Source organism: Lissotriton vulgaris, chromosome 2_1 (genome assembly GCF_964263255.1).
Source record: "Lissotriton vulgaris chromosome 2_1, aLisVul1.2, whole genome shotgun sequence".
Classification (NCBI taxonomy): Eukaryota; Metazoa; Chordata; class Amphibia; order Caudata; family Salamandridae; genus Lissotriton; species Lissotriton vulgaris.
Genome location: NC_141687.1, coordinates 696527605 through 696545113, shown reverse-complemented (window position 1 = coordinate 696545113; position 17509 = coordinate 696527605). Strand labels below are relative to the sequence as shown.

Sequence of the window (17509 nt, the reverse complement as noted above, 5' to 3'; positions counted from 1 at the left end):
CAATATATTTTCAATGTTAAAAAGGGTGATAGAAATTACAGTTTTTTTAAATGGACGGGTCCAGGAGGCAGCAGTGCCCCGACAGGGGTGCCTACATGGGTCCTAGAACACCCTAGGGAGAAATAGGGCTTCCTCTCACGCGGTACAGAGTGGAGCTGTGCTTCTGTAGAGCCGCAGACTCTTTAAACATGCCAGTTTCACAGTAGAATTCCCTGTTAAATTAGTTTACACTGATTTAAGGCTGAAAAGGAAAGGTTACGAGTAAAATAAAGTGCTGCAAAAATGTCACTAAATTTCCATTTTTGTGCCGCTAAATTTTCATTGTTGGCCGCTAAATTTGCAAATCTATGCCGCAATATCCTGGGGGTCTCCAAAAGCTACAATTCCTTTTAGAACACTTGAGTCTATGTTATCCATCAACAAAACAACTAGTCATCTCTTAGTCATCTATCAACAAAACAGAATCCACAAGCGACTAAACCTGAAAACATGTAGGAATGAAACATGCAATGGTTAGATTCAGGGCACAAGTCCTATAAAAATAAGTGGGGGTACTGACAATATGCAAATGACCTCATGACGTCACGTGTGAACGTGTCCCGGTGTCTGAAAATTACACCGGGACACGTTCAGCTTATTTCTGTGGGGCCCAACTTCTAATGGCAGGGGGGACGGCATCCACCCTGTGAAAAGAGTGGGGGGACACCGTCCACCCGCGTGTACCCCCGACTTAAGCCCTGGTTAGATTGGAAATAGTACAATCTCAGTTTTGACAGCAACCATCCTAACTTCTATGTTTGTTTAGATATACCCTCTAAATTATTTTACAGCATAGGTCTTTATCTCTCTTTGTATAGGCATGCTTCCCCGCCTTGATGCAAAGGTAAGGATTTTTTTGTTGTTGCCAATTATGTAACAGTTTAATGTGTTCCTTTTTTTCCTCCCCGCCTCTCTCCTCGCCCTGTTTACTGTGCAGCTCGCCTAACTCGATCTTGACTGCACAGAACATATTTATTTAAAAGCAGGGCGACTAGTTTTGTGACAGGAACGTGCAAGGATGCGCACGCTGCATGTTCTCTTTTGTTAAATATATGTTAGGCTTGTCTCCCTGTCCCGTGTTTGACCGCCCCCACAACCCCACCGTAATTGCTATTTTTTTTTCCTTACAGCGCACAAACTACTTTTTTTTTGTTTTAACAACCAGTCATGGCGGCCGCACGTCTTGCTGTACGCCAGTCGTCCAAAAATATACCTTGATGTTAATAAACCATTTCATTCCACTGATATTTTGAAAACCAAGTTTACATTACGATGTGGGGAAACAAATATGGGGAACACGCTTTTCCGTAGCTTTCAGTAATTGCTTGTTCCTTTCATGTTTTATGCACGCTCCAGCCATTACATCGGGATCCTCGTCATTGCCCTGTTCTGCGTGACCCCTCCACCCGTGCTAATTAATTACAGGCATAACGGGGTCAGCATTTTGGTGAAGGCAAAGTTATCCATTGTATATGAAGGGCGCTCTTTTTAGGTGAGTATTGAGTTGCAAATTGTCCCCAATAACTTAGATGTTCCTGCTGATGAGACAGAACAGATTTCATGTCGAGCGACATTGACACCAAGTGAGGAGCCGCCTGGTTTGCATTTTTTACAGCGCAAACACGGCCCGAAGGTATTTCAGCAGAAACATAAAGTACAATAAATTGCTCATATTAACAATAGCCTAGTTCATTAAACTTACCTACAGTTTAATGTATATCTGACTCTTCAGCAACTCACAAGAATTTCTGCCATACTCATTGGAAGTTGTTTCTGCCAGACGATCACAGGAACACTCTTATTTGTGTCACTCTACACATGTGTACACTTCCGCTTCTAAAATTTGATATTACATGCATTTGTAACTGTTTTTTGTTTCTGTCCTAAAACTTATTTTTTCCTTTCAAAAACCCGCCACTCCGAAACCTCTGCCACTTCTAAAGATGTTCTCTCTTAACTCCCACCGTTAACCCCTTGCATGCTTGTGACGGAACCGTTCCGTCACAAGCCTCGGGTGAGCTGTGCTTGTGACGGAACGGTTCCGTCACGGCCCGCTCGGCACGCCTGCGCGGCGCTGATTTCACGCCTGCGCGGCGCGTTCCATTGAGCGGGCGCGTTCGTGACGGAACCGTTCCGTCACAAACACAGCTCACCCGCGAGCCGTGACGGAGCGGTTCCGTCACAAGCACGGAACCGCTGCGCGACCGCCCCACCCCCTTAGCGCTGCGGCGGAATAGCCGCCGCAGCGAAGGGGTTAAAATAGATTTATTCCTGCTTTTCACAATGCTATAGCTAAAGCTTTTTTAAAGTGGGAAACATCCTGCAATAACATCCTGCAATAACATTCAATTCCAAATGACTAGCAAACGTGTGGCTGTTGACAAACTTTTAAAGGTGTACCCACAAAACTGCACACGCAAAAATATTTGCTTGGAAGTAATTACAATCTGCTGGTGGGATTTTAAGTAAGTAAATGCCACCGGTTACATTTCTGCTTTAGTGACACCTCCGGATGCTGAGATGGTTTATTTCTCTCTCCTACTAATTCTAGCTTCCCTTGTGGCAATTTCATTTAGTGTTGGCATGTAGAGCCAGTACTGAATACGTCAGATGTTGCAACAAGAGCTGTGCTAAATACAGATAAAAGGGTTGTGTGTTTGCTGGTGACTTGTGACTGCATGTTTTTATTTTTTAAACTTTTGTACTCCCCCCTTCATTCACACTCCCCGTCCTAACTTTCAGTCCTCATTAGATAATCGCCCCTTTTTAACACTTCCCCTCCTGATTCCCCTCCTGAGAAAGTAAACTGAACTGCAGCTGCAGCAGAAGGGTTTATCTACTTTCTTTTGTGCCTACTTAGTTTTTTAGGTCTCGCTGAGCCAACGCGCATGCTTTGTCTCCAAACTTTAGTAAGGAGATTTAAAAAATGCTCGCAAAGGCTTTTCCAGGCGGATTGCCTACAGTGCATGTGTGCGGACACGTGCACATCGCACACCATTTGGCAGCCTTTGGGAGGAATTTCGCGTCCGCTTTGATGTTCTCATTGAGCTGCGTGGCCACTGAGAACATCAAAGCGCCGCGAAAGTGCTCACCATTTGCATCCCCTTCTCTTATCTCACTTCCTGCTTGTTGCTTCATGTACAGGCCTCCTTTGTTTTCTAAAGTTACACGCAGGAAGCTGTTCTCCAGGAATTGCCTGGCACGCACAAGTGGAGGCGCAGAGCATATTCCTTAGCATGGCAGAAATTCAGAACATGTTATTCTTCATTGATACTCCCAATTCAGAATAAGATACCAATCACTGTAGAAGCCTTCTATCAATCTCTGCAGAGAATGTAATGAGTTTGTTATTTTAGCCGAGAACTAGGGCAATTGTGCGGTTCTACAACATATGTCGCTTATGTTTTGCACTGTCCTGTCATTGTGCTGTTGTGTACACCTTGTTGTTTAATAAAAATCTATCAAATGATCAAGGCTTGTTTCGTAATGTTAAAAGATGCATACACAGCATACTCGCCTATTTAGAGTCTTAGTCTCTCTTTCCTGTAATATCTCTTAAAAATTTTAAGTGAGACATCTTGGTACCAATGCTTATATATCAAGTTATTTGCTTTGTTATGTTAGGTCATGTTATGTTATTTTATGCTTTGCTATTTTAACAGAGATTTGTTTAGCAGGGCATGGCTTTTAGTGTGGTGCACAGTGACTGTGGTGTGGGTATCCCTCACTGTGTAGGACTGCCATGTCGACTTGCAGTTTCCGTTTCTTCAGGGCCCTTTTACAGCGTGATGTTGACTCTGTCGCTCTTGGGTTTCCTGTTGGCGCATGGGTGAATTTGGTTGTTGAATACTATGCATGTTTTCTCTGAAGATGGTCCTAGTAATAGCTTAGGTTGCAGGTGGTGGGCACCGGTGCAAATTTTTGGCAACTGGGACTTATTGTTCATTATCAGACTTTGACCCAGAGCAAGAGAGGAAAAAGGACGAATAAGAGAAAGACAGAAATCAGTGACATAAGTAGAAAGCAGAGATTAAAAAAAACCTGCAATCACTCAACCAAACACACACACAACGACACACACACACACAACACACACAAGCCCACCCACACAACCCCGCCACACACACAACCCCACACACACACACAACCCCACACACACAACCCCCCACACACACAACACCCCCACACACACACAATGCCCCCCCCACACACACAACCCCCCACACACAACCCCACACACACACACAGCCCCACACACACAACCCCAAACACACAACTCCACATACACACACAACCCCACACAAACACAACCACACACACACAACCCCACACACAACCACACAACAACCACACACACACAACCCCACACACAACCCCACACAACCACACACACAACCGCACACACAACCCCACACACACACAACCTTACACACACACAACCCCACACACACACCCAGACCCCCCACCACACACACACCCTCATACACACACAACCCCCCACACACAAACCCCACACACAACCCCACACACACACAACACCACACACACAACACCACACACACAATCCCCCCACACACAACCCCACACACAACCCCACACACACACAACCCCACACACACACAACCCCCCCCACACACACAACCCCTCCACACACACAACCCCACACACACACACAACCCACCACACGCACACACAACCCAATACACACACACACAACCCACCACACAAACACCCCACACACACAACCCCACACACACAACCCCCCACACCCACCCAAACCTCCCTCACCACCCCACACACACCCCACACACACACAGCCCCCCTCACACACAACTCCACAAACACACACAACCCCACACACACAACTCCACTCACACAACCCCCCACACACACAACCCCACACATACACGACCCCACAATCCCACTCACAACCCCACACACACAAACCCACACAACGCCCCACACACATACAATCCCCCACACACAACCCCCCCACACACACACATAACTCCCCACACACACACAACCCCACACACACACTCAACCTCACACACACATACAACCCCACACACACAAAACCCCCTACATGCACACACAACCAGACACATCCACACACACACACACATACATCCACACACACAACCACACACACACAACCACACACACACAACCACAACCACACACACAAGCACACACACAACCACACTCAATCACACAACCACACACAGAACCCCACAACCACACACACAACCACAAACACAACACACACAACCACACACACAACCCCAAACACCACACACACAACCCCAAACAACACACAACCCCACTCACACAACCCCACACACAACCACACACACAACCACACACAACCACACACAACTATCTATCTATCTATCTATCTATCTATCTATCTATCTATCTATCTATCTATCTATCTATCTATCTATCTATCTATCTATCTATCTATCTATCTATCTATCTATCTATCTATCTATCTATCTATCTATCGCCCTTAATCTATCTATCTATCTATCTATCGCCCTTAATCTATCTATCTATCTATCTATCTATCTATCTATCTATCTATCTATCTATCTATCTATCTATCTATCTATCTATCTATCTATCTATCTACCTATCTATCTATCTATCTATCTATCTATCTATCTATCTATCTATCTATCTATCTATCTATCTATCTATCTATCTATCTATCTGTCTGTCTGTCTGTCTGTCTGTCTGTCTGTTTATCTATCTACCTATCTGTCTGTCTATCTATCTATCTATCTATCTATCTATCTATCTATCTATCTATCTATCTATCTATCTATCTATCTATCTATCTATCTATCTATCTATCTATCTATCTATCTATCTATCTATCTATCTATCTGTCTGTCTGTCTGTCTGTCTGTCTGTCTGTCTGTCTGTCTGTCTGTCTGTCTGTCTGTCTGTCTGTCTGTCTGTCTGTCTATCTATCTATCTATCTATATGTCTGTCTGTCTGTCTGTCTATCTATCTATCTATCTATCTATCTATCTATCTATCTATCTCTCTATTTCTCTCTCTCTATCTATCGCCCGCACTCTATCTCTCTATCTATCGCCCGCACTCTATCTCTCTATCTATCTATCTCTCTATTTCTCTCTCTCTATCTATCGCCCGCACTCTATCTCTCTATCTATCGCCCTCACTCTATCTCTCTATCTATCTATCGCCCTTAATCTATCTATCTATCTATCTATCTATCTATCTATCTATCTATCTATCTATCTATCTATCTATCTATCTATCTATCTATCTATCTCCCTCACTCCATCTATCTATCTATCTATCTATCTATCTATCTATCTATCTATCTATCTATCTATCTATCTATCTATCTATGTTTCTATCTATCTATCTATCTATCTATCTATCTATCTATCTATCTATCTATCTATCTATCTATCTATCTATCTATCTTTCTCTATCTATCTATCTCTATCTATCTATCTATCGCCCTCACTCTATCTCTCTATCTATTGCCCTCACTCTATCTATCACCCTCACTCTATCTATCACCCTCACTCTATCTATCTATCTATCTATCTATCTATCTATCTATCTATCTATCTATCTATCTATCTATCTATCTATCTATCTATCTCTATCTATCTATCTATCTATCTATCTATCTATCTATCGCCCTCACTCTATCTCTCTATCACCCTCACTCTATCTTTCTATCTATTTATCGCCCTCACTCTATCCATCTATCGCCCTCACTCTATCTCTCTATCACCCTCACCCTCACTCTATCTTTCTATCTATTTATCGCCCTCACTCTATCCATCTATCGCCCTCACACTATCTTTCTATCGCCCTCACTCTATCTATTTATTGCCCTCACTCCATCTATCGCCCTCACTCGTTCTATCCATCTATCTATCTATCTTATCTATCTATCTATCTATCTATCTATCTATCTATCTATCTATCTATCTATCTATCTATCTATCTATCTATCTATCTATTTATCTATCTATCTATCGCGCTCACTCTATCTATCTATCTATATATCACTATGTATCTATCTATCTATCTATCTATCTATCTATCTATCTATCTATCTATCTATCTATCTATCTATCTATCTATCTATCGCCCTCACTCTATCTATCTATCTATCTATCTATCTATCTATCTATCTATCTATCTATCTATCTATCTATCTATCTATCTATCTATCTATCTATCTATCTATCTATCTATCTATCTATCTATCGCCCTCACTCTATCTCTCTATCTATCTATCGCCCTCACTCTATCTATCTATCGCCCTCACTCTATCTATCTATCGCCCTCACTCTATCTATCTATCTATCTATCTATCTATCTATCTATCTATCTATCTATCTATCTATCTATCTATCTATCTATCTATCTATCTATCTATCTATCTATCTATCTTATATCCTCGGGTTCTTGTGAATTCAGTCCCACGAAGTGCATCTGATCTAACCGCAACGTCCTGCTCTCATCTATGTTTTTATTATTTATCGATCACAATTCCCCTTTCTAATAAATTAAAGAACAATTTCCATCTGCGGGAAATCTACTGATAGAGCAAAAATGTACATAAAACATATCTCCACGATTAAATCTTTTTGTTCCGAAATGAGCAGGGAGTGTGGGGGGGGGGGGGGCAAACATAAAGCAAAGAAGGCACTGTTCATTTGGAGAATCGCACCAGGCTTGCAACAGCACAGCCTCTGTCCATTTGTCCTAATCAATATTCGAATGCGTAACATATATCTACCCAAAATCCTTCACACCTGAACCCCTCTTCATTTACCTCCCCGTTCCACCCAGTTATACTTTGTGTTGTCAACACCCCTCAAACCGCACTGAGGCTATATAATCTTGGGTCTCAAAGCCTTTATTCCAACCTCACCCCAGCTTTCACATGTTTAACTTCATGATCATGTCCTACTCACACCAGTCACCATGGGCAGCAAAGAGCACGAGGGCAAAGCTCTTTCCAGCATGTTCAGGTTCCATGTTGTTTTACATTCAGTCCTTTGTCATGTATGTACTACATATAAAACCAGGAGAATAAAACGTAAAACTAGATAATGAAATGAAACTCGTTTTCTGTTCCAGTTGTCCATAACCTCTGCTTCCACAGCTATGCTTTAGGGTGCTGATGTTTATACCACCAGAAAGAACCCTCACCAAATTATGCTAAATTATGTGCCCACTCTTAGGACTGCTCCCTCTTTCGTGCAAGCATTGGCATAGCCAATAGGTCTCACCTTTGGGACCTTATAAGTGTTTAACCATGCAACAGTTGATGTTGTTGCACCAAGTATATTGTGCTGCATAACTAAATACTTATACGGTCCCAAAAGCAAGACCTATTGGCTATGCCAATGCTTGTTTTACGTATGTCAGTGATCTAACATGCTGTAGCCTCATTTTTAGTGCGCTCACTAGCAATAACAAAAAGGCATCTGCCTCAAAGAAAAAATTTGTAGAGACAAGGAGAATAAACAATAGCTTACTTGGTTGCATTGCACAGCACAGCCCGGGATTGCAGTCTTGTTGTGTTTCACAAAATGTGCCATTCTCCCCTTTAGTGATCGCATTGGTGCAGAAACCCCAGGCACACACCTCCTCATCACAGCATTCCCCATCTCGGGAGCACTGTCCGAAAGACAAAAGGAAGACCATTTTGCAAAAATAAGGACAGACAGGAATAAGATCAAAATAAAGTTCAATGGTGACAGAAAAAACACAGTAAGCGGATAGTAATGCTATTTACGGAACTCTGGGCTTGTTCATAAAACATTACAAATTATCACATGCATGTTTTATTTCTTTATACTGTACGCTGTCAATCTACAAGTGTTTTGAGTTTTACACGTATACCCAGTGTGTAGATTACATAAACCTATTATCCTAAACATGCATGTGTATGTCCTGCACTATACATTGCATTCCACGTACATGCATAGGGTTAAAAAAATAAATAGGCAAATGCTCCAATTTCTTGAAAAATAATCCTTTTTCTTTCGCTGCCCCCACTTTTAATACAAACATCTCTCCTTTTGTCCACACAGTGCTCATGTCGCCCACCTCGAAGCACTTTAACGTTTAGCATCATATGGTCCTGGCTCACTCTGATGTAACTTAGTGCGTTTGAGTGGGGCCAAGGAAACACCAGCTGCTTGAAAATAACAGAGTTGTGGACGTTCGTCATTCGCAGTGCATGTCCTCATCCTGACAATACATCTGGCTTCATTATGTCTTCTCCTCCAGCTGCCTTCTCCTCCAAATCATAACAATGCATCCCCATATTCTACAACTCTGTTCTAAATTTACAGTGATGCTCTGGGTACCATCTTGTGCTCTACCTTTCGTCTTTCATGGGTTTTCATCTAATCCACAAACTAGCAATGTGTACGGTCCGTGGCCTGGTAAAAGCCAAGCTGGATGTGGTGAAGAATTAGTAGAGGAATTGCACTTGTGCTATTACTGACTTCGCCCTCGTTTTGCAGAACGTGGGCTACCGGGCTCTAAGTTTTCTTTTCAGGAAGCATTTCAGGGTGGTGAATGTCATGTAGTAAAACCAACCCTGTTTTTCAATAATTCTGTGATTATACTTAGGTAGGCAATTATAGTAGTGCAGTATTTTACTAGGAGGACAGGGACTTTTTGGCAGTATAGTATCATTTCATGAAGATTCTATGGATGCCTTGCCTATTTAGAAGATGGTATGTGGATGGATTTGTCTGTTTTTATATATATATATATATATATATATATATATATATATATATATATATATATATATATATATATATATATATATATATATATATATATATAGGTAGGTACCCACCACCATATATTTAGGTGTGCAGCTTAGAATTTTTGGATACTGCTTCTCGAATCTTCACAGTTTATCTTAAAGAAAATTGCTAAGTCATTGCATAGCAATTGTGGTGGAGTAACTAAAAAGGAAAAATACTGGTGAGCTACTGGTGAAGAGAAGATTTGAACAATTTCCCGTCTAATTTTTTGGATCTGTGATATTGCTTGAAAAAAATATACTTTTTTTTACAGTTCTATACTTAAATTGTTTTGGTTTAACTTTTCATTAGGTATTGTACATAGCATGCCCACTGTTAGGACGAGAATGCCCCCTAAATGGTAAACGAGCATCTACACCTTCCCTGATTGCCTAATTGCATGTGAGATTGGTATCCTGACTTTTATGTTAGTGAGAGAGCGCAAACTGACCTAAATGTAGAAGTGCGTCACACTTACACGTAGTAAGCACAAGTCATGAAGAGAAATGCCATGAGTGCTGATAGTACCTACAGTTATATTCTGAAATGTGTAGTTAATATAGAGATTTAAGTAGAAGTGGAACTAATACAGAAATGTGTGAAATAATATGATTTAATTAGACGTGATTATTCCTGAATCCATGTTGTGTAGCTGCTAAAATGTAAGATGGCATACGGAAACGCTGAACGTGGTAGGCCTCAGGGCCAGAGCTAGAAGGGAGGGGGAAGGTGGTTCAATTTCACAACATGGATTGCACTAATGTTTAGTAAAAATGAGTAGGCCATGATTTATAGATGTGTTTACCGAATAGATAGAATAAGAGTATTAACATGCTAATAATTAAAGAAGAAGTTGAATACTATAAAAATGTTGTAGGGCTGGAAGGCTTTAACGTTGATTTACACATATTAGTCTGGGCCGGGGAATGTTGCAACGCGGTTGGAAGACTATGAGAATTGGGATTTGGCTGCAAATGTCTGTCTGTAAGAGAAAAGGGGGTATTCAATTATAAATTATATGAATAGAAGTTTGTTCAAGAGACGGACCAGACATGGAGGAGGGTTCCGGAATGTTTAAGGGGTATCAGCGGGCCGGAGAAGAGTCTGAGAAGCAAGGTCGACTCTAACCACAAGGCCTCATCATGGAAAAAGCCAGAAGCTACACCACGTGAGGGGCGTCTCACGAGGGGCGTCTCACGAGGGGCGTCCTAAATGTTGTTGTATTTTTGTATTAGGGACAGCACCCCTGGGTGGAGTTAGAGCAGAAGCCTGAGGACCCTTAAGAGAGCGGATGGGTAGGCAGAGAGGGGTCATGATTGGAGAACTATAGGTTTTCACCAAGAGACTGAGGGTGGATGACTTCCCTTGGGAGTCATTCACAGCTGACACCTTTTGTTAGGTAGGGACCTGGTTAAGTAGGGATACCATCTAGATCAGGGTAGGGACAGCCTAACCTGTATTTTCCCTCCGGCTGTAAATGACTGAGAGATCTCAATATGTGTCTATGCTAATAGCCTTATTATTTTTAGAACTGGTGCTTGTAGTTTCCGTTGCTCGTCTGAGGGCTTTCAGAGAGCACATGTATGTAGTTGGGCCCGTGTATCTTGTGAATCTCATTTTGAGATGCTTGTACCTGCAACTTATCTTGACTTTATAAAAAATCTTTGAAAGCTAGAAGTTGTTTGTGATCCTTTGGAGCGGAGTCCTTTATTGGGTGAACTAACTTGGTAAGAGATGCACTTTCTTCCCTCAATGACAGGCAATAAAGGTTCAGTCGACCAGATCGGGGTTTTAGATCGATAGTGATAAGATATCGATCAAAATCTCGCCCCTTCCAGTTGGTAGCAGAGGATGGTTGCCTTCTTGAGGAAGGTGATCTAGGCCAGGTTAGATTACCCCAAGGCCCCTAGAGATCGATGATCGGAAGAACCGCCCGCCGAAGAAGGACCGGATGACGTGAGACAGAAAAGCAGCAGTATCGGTCGAGAGTGAGTATAAAGGGTCATGCGTGTTAAGATTGCGGTGTTTTGTATTGTATCTATGTTGTAATGTCTGGCGGAGTTGAATGCCTGTAGAGTGACTGTGGAACAGGTTGTGAGCGCGCACAACCGGTGGAAATCTTAAGTTCAAGGAGAGCTTAAGTGGTTCGGGTGTATCGGACACCCAGAGTAATTGTTAACTAGAGTGAAGGGGGTCATGAGGTACCATTGATCACCCGGAAGACCGAGATAGGGGGAACGTAAGAGTGAGTGCGTGAGTAACGGACGCTGGTCGGAAGTTACTGTGTGTGTGTAAAGAACCTATCAGAGGGACGATAGACATCTCGTCAGTTGTGTTGACAATTACAGATAGACTGTGGACGTACAGTCGAGAGAAGTGACCGCTTGGTCGGAAGTAGTCATTTTTCAGAGTATGAATGGGACGCATGCATGACCGCGAGGAGAGCTGAGAAAGGAGGGGTGCTGCTGCGAAGCGGAGACTAGTGACGTCAGAAAGTGCCGCGCTGGGATTGGCCGGCCGGTGAAAGACCGCGCTGCGATAGGCCAGCTAGCAAAGCCGCGCTGGGATTGGCCGGCCGGTGAAAGACCGCGCTGCGATAGGCCAGCTAGCAAAGCCGCGCTAGGATTGGTGGATTGTCATCAGGAAGTAAACAGAGTATTCAAGCTGGAAATTTTGCGCATAATTATGAAGTGTTTTAAATGGTTAAGAGCGCTGTTTAAAAGAGAGCGCAGGGGATCGTATGAAGGGGAAGAAGCCCCGCCGGAGGGTACACCGGCTCGTTATATGGGGTCAAATGTTGGGCTGCACACGATTCTGTGGATCTCAGAGTGGAGTAAGATTACAGACGGAAATGAGGAACTCACGTTCCCGAAGTACGGGACGTTCAGATTAGAGGTGCTACACAGATTAAAAGCAATTATGACCTCTACGAGACCCTTGCCTAGACCAACCCAGTTTGAAGCCCTTAATGCATGGATTAGGGCAGCGCATGAAAAGAACATGAACAGACGGCAAGAAAGAGTGAAACGTTCGGTAAGGGCAGTACAGGATGCCAAGTGGGATGCGGATGCTAAAAGATGGAGGGTGCATAACATGGAAGTAAATAAATTATATCCAGTGTTAGAGATGCCCGGGAACAAAAGCCCCCTAGAAGAGGATGACGAGAGCGAGACAGAGGACAGCCTGATAAACAGATTATTGACAGACAGGCCACCTCCGTATAACAGAGCAGGGGGAGATGTCGAGAATAGAGAGAAAGGGGGGGGGCAATGCAGGAGAGCATGGGCCGCTTCCCAGTCCCGATTGGGATCCCGCTGCAAAGAAAGAACTGTCCCAGCCTAGCCAGGTGCAACAGGTAGTCGGGAGGTTTGTGGTGCAAAGGCCGCCAGAGACGGAGTGTGCCACATCCTACGCATTACCCGATGCACTACAGGTACCTGTTACCATAGGTCCTATAGTATCGATATATGACCCAGACAGGGCTAGAGGGGAAGAACGGGTACGGAGGGACAGAGAAAGAGCAGAGATGGCAAGGAGGAATGATACGATCAACTCCCCAAGCCAGTTGCCGATACCAAGAGAGTGGAGCACCCCAGTACACACCGCAGGGGATCTGGGGGACATTAGATGGCCGGAGGATATGAGGGGATCAGGACGGAAATCCTTTCAGGAGTTAAATGAGTACATGAAGAAGTGGGATGAGGCAGTAGAGGCTCACAAGAACATCATGACTGCGGAAGTTGAAAGGAAAAGGCAGGACAGCAGAGCCCAGACTCACTGCGGGGCTGAAGAGAGCAGTCCGGAGTGGGACGGGAGGCAGAAGGACAGGAGGGGAGTCACCCATTGGGCCCGGAGTGGAGGTAGATCAGACCTGGAAAACGAGGGCCCAGGAAGCGGGGGGGTGTCTCGCCCAATACGTAGTGATGAAGACAGAAGGGCTCGGGAGTACAGAGACAGCTTTAAGTGTATCCACTGCGTGCCAGGCAACAGAGAACAGAGTGGGAGTTGCGAGAGGTCGCACCATAGTCCCTGTGATGACGGGCATGAGCGCAGCCCAGGGAATATGGGAAACCAGGAAGGATCGTATCAGATACTGAATGATACGAGGCCAAGAGAGAATGGAGACCGAAGAGAGAATAGCAGAGAGGCCTACTGTGAAAAGAGAGGAGAGAATGGACAAATTAAGATAGGGGGTAACAGGCCCGTGTTCCATCACCTTCCAAGATCGGATGGCCGAGCATGGGACCTGGAGAGATGGGAACAAGAGAGAGCACTCCCCAACTCTCCCGAACCCAAACGTAGGGCCCGGAGTTGGGATGGGAGAGAAACCTGTGAACCTCCCTCGAAGGAGTTATTGCGAGCAGAAATAAAAGCCAAAAGACTCGATGTCTCCAGCTTAAAGTCGGATCTGGATGACATGGTAGACGGTACCCTGCCCTTAGAAAGAATGGACATGTATGAGCAGGATGAAATTCTGTTCATGGCAAAGGACGTAACTCGAAAGGTGAGGGCAATCCATGAGAAATTGGTAGAACTAGCAGGCAAATATATGGTGGACCTGTCAAGAACTAAAGCATTACAGGGCAACCACAGGCTACATTACTCAGACCGAGATCTAGATGAGAGGAGAACCATCGGATTGAAAACACACATAAGGGAGCTGATCACTGGAATAAGGACATGGAAGGCCCTAGATAAGTGGGAAGAGAGGTGGTCCAAGAGAGGGACCGTCAGGAGAAGCACACTTGGGATGACACCAGGAGGACAGCAGGGAGTAGAGACATACCCTTTGAGGGAAGTCGCAAATGGGACCTACGTCCACGTCCCTTGGAGTAGGGGAGATTTAGCTGCTTTTACCACCTCTTTCCCCAAACTGCGGGAAAACCCAGTGGAGTGGTATAAGCAAGTTGAGAGATTCGTAAAAATCTCAAAGGTTCTATGGATAGATTTGAACACGCTGTTTGACATAGTAGTGCCAGGGGATTTGTGGACCGCATGCAAGGTTAGCGCTGAGTGGCCCACCATAGAGCCCGAGAGAGATGCTAAAACTAATGGGCCGTCCGAGAGTGTGATGGCAAAGTTCGAGAGAGTAATGACTTGGCTGAAAGATAAAGTGCCAATGCAAGACATAGATTGGGTAAAAATTGACCGAACAAGACAGGAACCCAAAGAGACAGTTCACGAATACTATGAGAGATTGCTGAAGGCGTTTAAACAGTATAGCGGTCTGGATGTCATGGATCCGAAGGACATAGGGCAATTTGTGTCCAAGTTCGTCTTGGGCCTGAGACCGGATATTAGTTTAATGATACAGCAACACTTGATTTGTTGGCAAAATAAACCCCTAGACGAAATACTGAGGTATGCCAGGTACTGCTGTGATGAGATAGACTCCAAGGCTAAGAAACTAAAGGAGAAACTGATGGTGGTACAGATGCAGGCAGCAGGGAAGGGGGGACAGCAGCAACAGCAACCAGGAACAGGTACTGGAGGAAAGAAACAGTACAGTCAGAACAAGGGCAATGAGGAGAACTCCACCTTTAGACCCAGGATAGATATAGCTGCCTTAAAGAAAACAACTAGGTGCCACCAGTGTAACGAGGTGGGGCATTGGAAACGCGAGTGTCCCTACAATGTTGAGATAGGAGACCAAGAGGTAGAAGAGGAAGAGACCCAGAGTGCGCCTACAAGAGGGGTAACGCAATACCAGGGAAAGGTGCTCAAAGGGGGGGGCCCACCTCCCCGAGCTCAGTTCCCGCAGCCACCCAGAGTAGGGACTATGGGTAAGACCTATAGACAGATGCCACTGTTTGTCGGGGGAGAGGAATGCTATTATGTGGACCCACTAACTGGACAGAGGGTAGAAAGGGATGACTGCACCCTCGGGGCAGCTCTGGAGGTAGACCAGAGGGGACCCTATGTTGAGGCCGAAGTGGCAGGGTTCCCCACGACATTTCTAGTGGACACAGGAGCCACCCGATCCACGATCAGATCAGCCGCAGTTCCAGGCCTGCCCATGTCTGGAGAGACCATACAAGTGGTGGGGGTCGCTAACAGGAGAATGACCAGTCCTCTGACTGAACCCGTGCAGGTGAAAATAGGGAAGTACAGTGATGAGCATCAGTTTGTGGTCTGCGATTCTAGTCCTGTATGTCTGCTAGGAAGAGACCTTTTGTGCAAGTTAAATTGCACCATATACTGCACACCACAGGGCGTGGAGGTATTGACTAATGACGATGATGCTGACTTTAAAGTCGCAAATTCCAGAATATGTGTGGAATTGTATCCCACTCTGACAGTAGACGAGCTCCCCTGGGATCTGAGAGAGACAGTTGCTCCAGAAGTGTGGGATTTCACTGGGGAAGAGATTGGGTTGGTGAAAGGGGTGGACCCAGTGAAAATTGTAGTGAAACCGCATGCTGAGTTTCCAAGAACACCTCAATATAAATTGACTCCAGAAACGATTGCAGGCATCAAACCCGTGATCGAATCCATGATAAAGCAGGGAATACTGAAGGAAATCGTGGGTAGTCCATGTAACTCCCCGATTATGGGTTTGCAGAAACCAAATGGGAAATTCCGGATAGTGCAGGACCTCAGAAAGATTAATAACATAGTCGTTTCGTGTTGTCCAGTGGTACCGAATCCATCAGTGATATTGTTTCAGATACCGTTCCAAGCAGAATGGTTCACTGTAATTGATCTTTGTCAGGCTTTCTTCTCGATCCCTCTGGACGAGGAAAGCCATTTTCTTTTCGCATTTAAGCTGGAAGGTCGCGTCCTAACATGGTGTCGTATTCCTCAGGGGTATACAGAGAGCCCATCGATCTTCAACCAGCTTCTAAAGAAAAATCTTGAAAGTCTAGTGCTGCCCCAGAGGTCAGTTCTGGTCCAGTACATAGACGACCTCCTTGTGGCGTCAGAAACAGAGGAAGCTTGCAGGGAAGACTCTATTGCTTTGTTAAATCACCTAGCTGAGAATGGGCATAAGGTGTCCCCGGGAAAATTGCAGTACTGCCTGACAGAGGTGCAGTACTTGGGACACAGAATTGAGAAAGGAAAACGAAAGGTGTCACCAGACAGGATAGAGGCCATCATGAAGATGAATGCGCCTAAAACACAGAGAGAAGTCAGGATGTTCCTAGGAATGGTGGGATATTGCCGACAGTGGATTGCAAACTTTTCACTGAAAGCAAAACCCTTGCAAAAACTGACGCACAAGGAGGTGAGCGATCCGGTACCATGGGACAAAGACTGTTTGATGGCGTTCCTGCAGCTGAGAGAGGACTTGTGTCGTGCTCCGGCTCTGGGAATGCCAGATTACGATAAACCATTCTTGCTCTACTGTTGTGAGAGAGAGGGATGCGCGCTGTCTGTGTTAGTCCAAATTCATGGGAATGCCCGTAGACCAGTCGCTTATTTCTCGGCTACTTTAGACCCAGTAGCCGCAGCGTTGCCCGGATGTCTCAAATCCGTTGCCGCAACAGGTGTCAGCATTGAGAGGTGTGAAAATATAGTCATGGGGCACCCGTTAGAGGTGCATGTGCCCCACTCTGTTGAATTGTTGATGACCAGGACCAAAACACAGCATCTGACGAACAGCAGGCTCACGCGCTATGAGCAAGTCATTCTTG

General features: G+C 44.6%; 1 protein-coding gene across 1 annotated transcript in view; it reads right to left on the bottom strand.

Moving 5' to 3' along the window:
- The window catches only part of DKK3 (dickkopf Wnt signaling pathway inhibitor 3), a 295985-nt gene that overhangs the window by 100376 nt on the left and 178100 nt on the right, over positions 1–17509 (bottom strand). The window contains exon 6 of the mRNA XM_086955944.1: positions 8586–8727. Within this exon, the coding sequence (XP_086812070.1) occupies positions 8586–8727 (142 nt within the window). The remainder of the gene's footprint in view (positions 1–8585; positions 8728–17509) is intronic.